This window comes from Pterocles gutturalis, unplaced genomic scaffold (genome assembly GCF_000699245.1).
Source record: "Pterocles gutturalis isolate BGI_N339 unplaced genomic scaffold, ASM69924v1 scaffold44932, whole genome shotgun sequence".
NCBI lineage: Eukaryota > Metazoa > Chordata > Aves > Pterocliformes > Pteroclidae > Pterocles > Pterocles gutturalis.
Window position 1 is genome coordinate 7,458 of NW_010114426.1, and position 4,253 is coordinate 11,710.

The window sequence follows — 4,253 nt, forward strand, 5'->3', positions numbered from 1 at the left end:
TCTGAATCCTCCACCCGTAGCACCTTTACCCACTGGAATGAATGGGTCTGGAGCAGCAGTGAATATGAACAGCAGCTTGAATCCATTGTTTATTGGTCCCATGAATCCTGTAAATCCTATCCAGATGAATTCTCAAAGTAGTGTCAAGCCAATTCCAATCAATCCAGACGATTTGTATGTCAGCGTTCATGGAATGCCCTTTTCTGCAACAGAATCTGATGTGAAAGACTTTTTCCTTGGGCTCCGTGTGGATGCAGTCCATATGCTGAAGGATCATGTAGGTCGAAATAATGGAAATGGACTAGTTAAGTTTTTTTCTCCTCAAGATACATTTGAAGCACTGAAGCGAAACAGAATGCTGATGATTCAGCGCTATGTTGAAGTTAGTCCTGCAACAGAGAGACAGTGGGTGGCTGCTGGAGGCCACATAACTTTCAAGCAAACCATGGGTCCCTCTGGGCAGTCACACCCTCCTCCACCCCAGGCCCATTCTAGGTCCAAATCTCCTAGTGGACCGAAAAGGTCACGGTCGAGATCTCCCCATGAGCAGGGTTTCTGTGTTTATTTGAAAGGTCTTCCCTTTGAATCTGAGAACAAACATGTGATAGATTTTTTTAAAAAGCTGGATATAGTTGAAGATAGCATTTATATAGCTTATGGACCTAATGGGAAGGCGATTGGAGAGGGTTTTGTCGAGTTCAGGAATGAAGCTGATTATAAAGCTGCTTTGTGTCATCATAAACAGTACATAGGGAATCGCTTTATTCAAGTTCATCCAATTACTAAAAAGGCAATGTTAGAAAAGATAGATATGATTCGTAAAAGATTGCAGAACTTCAACTATGACCAGAAAGAAATCCTCATGAGTGCTGAGGGAGAACCAGGCTCACCAAAATTGTGTGCACATATATCCAATATTCCATACAATATAACAAAAATGGAAATCCTTCAATTTCTAGAGGGACTGGCAGTAGAAGAAAACTCTGTACAAATTCTTGTTGATAATAACGGGCAAGGTTTGGGACAAGCACTGGTTCAGTTTAAAGCTGAAGATGATGCTCGTAAGGCAGAGCGTTTGCACCGTAAAAAGCTGAATGGAAGAGATGTTGTTTTGCGTTTGATAACTATGGAAGAAATGAGAGATATTGAGAGAAATCCACAATCTCAAGGGAAAAAGATACTGAAAATACCGATACAAGGAAATGCAGCTGTGCCAGGAGCCCAGGGCGCTGGTGGGGATGAGCGTGCCTTCTTGGCGGGAAATTCTAAAGATGCAAACAATGGTCCTCCATTTAATTTTCCTGGTAACTTCAGTGGGTCTGGCACATTTGCTCCCCCCCTACCACCACCTGGAATAGGTGCCTTTCCTGATTCTAGACCAGGAATACCTACAGTTGCAACTAGCGGTTTACCTGGCGCAGCTATTGAGGTCCCAGGTTTTGCAGGTGGTCCTGGTAATTTGAGTGGACCGGCAGGTTTTGCAGGGGGTCCTCAGGCTTTTGGTAACGGTCCTGGCAATTTAAGTGGCCCCCCTGCCTTTGGTGCTGGTCCTCCAGGAATTGCTAGTGGTCTTGGACATTTAAGTGGACCTCCAGGGTTTGGACCTGGACCAGGAAGTATCCATATTAGTGGACCCCCAGGTTTTGGAACAGGTTCTGGGAAGCCGGGACCAACTGTAATTAAAGTGCAAAATATGCCCTTTACTGTTTCGGTGGATGAAATTTTGGATTTCTTTTATGGTTACCAAGTGATCCCTGGTTCAGTGTGCTTAAAATACAATGAAAAAGGCATGCCCACTGGGGAAGCAATGGTTGCATTTGAGTCTCGTGATGAAGCTATGGCAGCTGTTGTTGATTTAAATGACAGGCCTATAGGCTCCAGAAAAGTAAAACTTGTTTTAGGGTAGCTGTTAATATGAAGTAGTTGTAGCATAGATATTCATAGTGCTGTGATAAATGCATCCGGATTGGTTTTTATAGTATTTCCAGGGTAGAACCTGTGGATTGTTTAAATTGTAAAACAGATTGGTTTTGCTAAGACAGAGCACTGGGTTAGCCATTACATAAGAAACACTGCAAGGATCCATGCGCAGTGGATTTTCCTGTACAAATATGTGGAGAAGCTAGACATATTCTTCATGAAAGTTTGGTAAACTATACTGGACGCAGTGCTTATCATGGAATCTGGATTGGTTTTACGTAGTTTTGGATAAGGGAAATAGATTAAGTCAGTGAAGCTCTTCAGTGGGTGCTCTTGCAAGCCGTTGTAAAATAGATAGCAATTTCTAGATTTGGTTAAAAGCTGGCTGAATTTGCTTTGTTTACAGGTCAAAGCTTTGTTTAAAGTCCTGATTTTACTCTGCAACTAAATGAACTCTCAGTGTACACAGATTAAATGTTTTGTGTATGTATCTTCATTTTTTCCAAGATTCTCACTGTATGAACAGTTGAATTATGCCCATTGCTGATGTGTCTATCAAACTAATTCCTATAAGTATGAGCAGAATCATTCTGTAAAAGTCAAGCTGTTCTTTGTGGAATAACCTTTAGTTATTTATATATTGCAATTATAACTGTCCAGAATAAGACTTTTGCCACAAGTATAGCTAACCTCAAACATTATAATTTGAGTTTTATAGTACGCTTATAAAATATTTGCAGTAGAAGTAACAACTTGAAAATACTCATTATTTGTTTAAGTAGCTTGATTTGTTAGGATTACATGAATCAGTTGGGATAGGATCCTTTGACAGTAGTTGGATATTGGTGTTGTATTTCTCGTGTGTCTCTTGAACTCCTTACATAGAGTCTCTGCTAAGAGAACCAAAGTGGTGATTATTAGTAGAAGATTGGAGTCCAGCTAAAGTTTTAAATTGGTTTATATTTGAAAGAAACTTTTATCTTCAGCAACTCTATAGTGAATTACTGCTATGGGTGAATTCAGAGATAAAATTTATTTTTCTCCAAAACCTGAAAATACTGAGTTTACTATATATTTTTGCAATAAAGTTGTGCTGTTGTATTCAAAGTCTGTAAAGAGTTGCCATTTTCTTTGCTGTGCAGTAAAACCTTCCATGGAAAAACAGAGAATTGAAAAGAAAGTAATTACACAAGTGAAAAGTAGAATTTTTTTGGTTCATCCTTGCTTAGCTTATGATAAATTTTAAGACTTGGGCATTGCCTGAAAAATCCTGCTGTTCCCTGCAAATCATGGTACTTAAACGTAGAAACTTTAAACCCTTTTGGTTTTTGGACAAAGAAAACCAGTGCCTTTTGGTGTTGCATATCATGGAACACTGAAGCGTATGGCCAGGCAAAATTGAGAGGTTCAAGTGGCAACAGTTTTATTCACGTGGTGTGTAGGAGAGATTTGCACACCTGTGCAGCGCTGCATCCTGAGAGAATCTCACAGGACAGGACTATGTGGAAGGATTGTGTAAAGGTGTACTTCAATAAAGAGGTGGTCGCATTACACAGATGCTTCTGTAATTCATTAGTTTAATTTTGTTTTGAGAGATTACTAGGTGGTCCCAACTTTGGAAAAGTCATGTGATTTGTATATACTGTTTAAAATTAAGCCTTCTGTTAATAAAACTGTCTGTCTCTGAAGCTTCATGTTACGCGTTTCAACAGTCTTTGGGAGTTATGTTTCAACAGCAGATTCTTGTTTCCTTTTTTTTCCTTTGAAAGTCTGAAAGTATTCTTGCTGATGTCAGAAAGATGTGTGATTAGGAGTCAAGCCTTTCAGTTTATTTTTAAAATTTTGCTCTTTGTTTTTTGAACAACTTCTATTAAAAGGTTTCGTACTATATTGGAGTTATTTGGGTGCTTGTTTATTCATGTTTCACATTAGAATAAAATTACTGAAAAGGAAAACTTGGCTTCATTTTTGACAGAATTGATTGAGATATTAGTGTGTGTTGACTTGCAGAAACTGGCAGTAACTTTTTCAAGTTCAAATGAATTGCAACAATGGTTGCCTTGTTGTGAAATGTAATTGAACTACAGGGGTCTGGAATTAGATACACAGTTCTGCGTTACTGTCTTGATTTCATGTCTTGATCCTCTTGGTAATGGATGCAGGGTTGTTAGTGTTTGTGTTAGACGTGGCATACGCTGTGAAACATGCTTGTGTGCCTGTTCTTTGGAACGTTCTAAAAGTGCAGGTTTGTTTTGGAAATCTTTCATTTTCTGATTTTCTGTATGTTCTAAAGATGTTTAAATGCTTATCTAAAAAAAGTGCAAACCAACACA

General features: G+C 39.0%; 1 protein-coding gene across 1 annotated transcript in view; it reads left to right on the forward strand.

The window, feature by feature from the left end:
- Nucleotides 1–3,875, forward strand: part of RBM12 (RNA binding motif protein 12) — a 9,223-nt gene extending 5,348 nt beyond the window's left edge. Inside the window, 1 exon segment of the mRNA XM_010074811.1 lies at nt 1–3,875. This exon segment is cut by the window's left edge and continues 32 nt beyond it. Within this exon segment, the coding sequence (XP_010073113.1) occupies nt 1–1,906 (1,906 nt within the window). The 3' untranslated portion in view covers nt 1,907–3,875.
- The last annotated feature ends 378 nt before the right edge of the window (nt 3,876–4,253 follow it).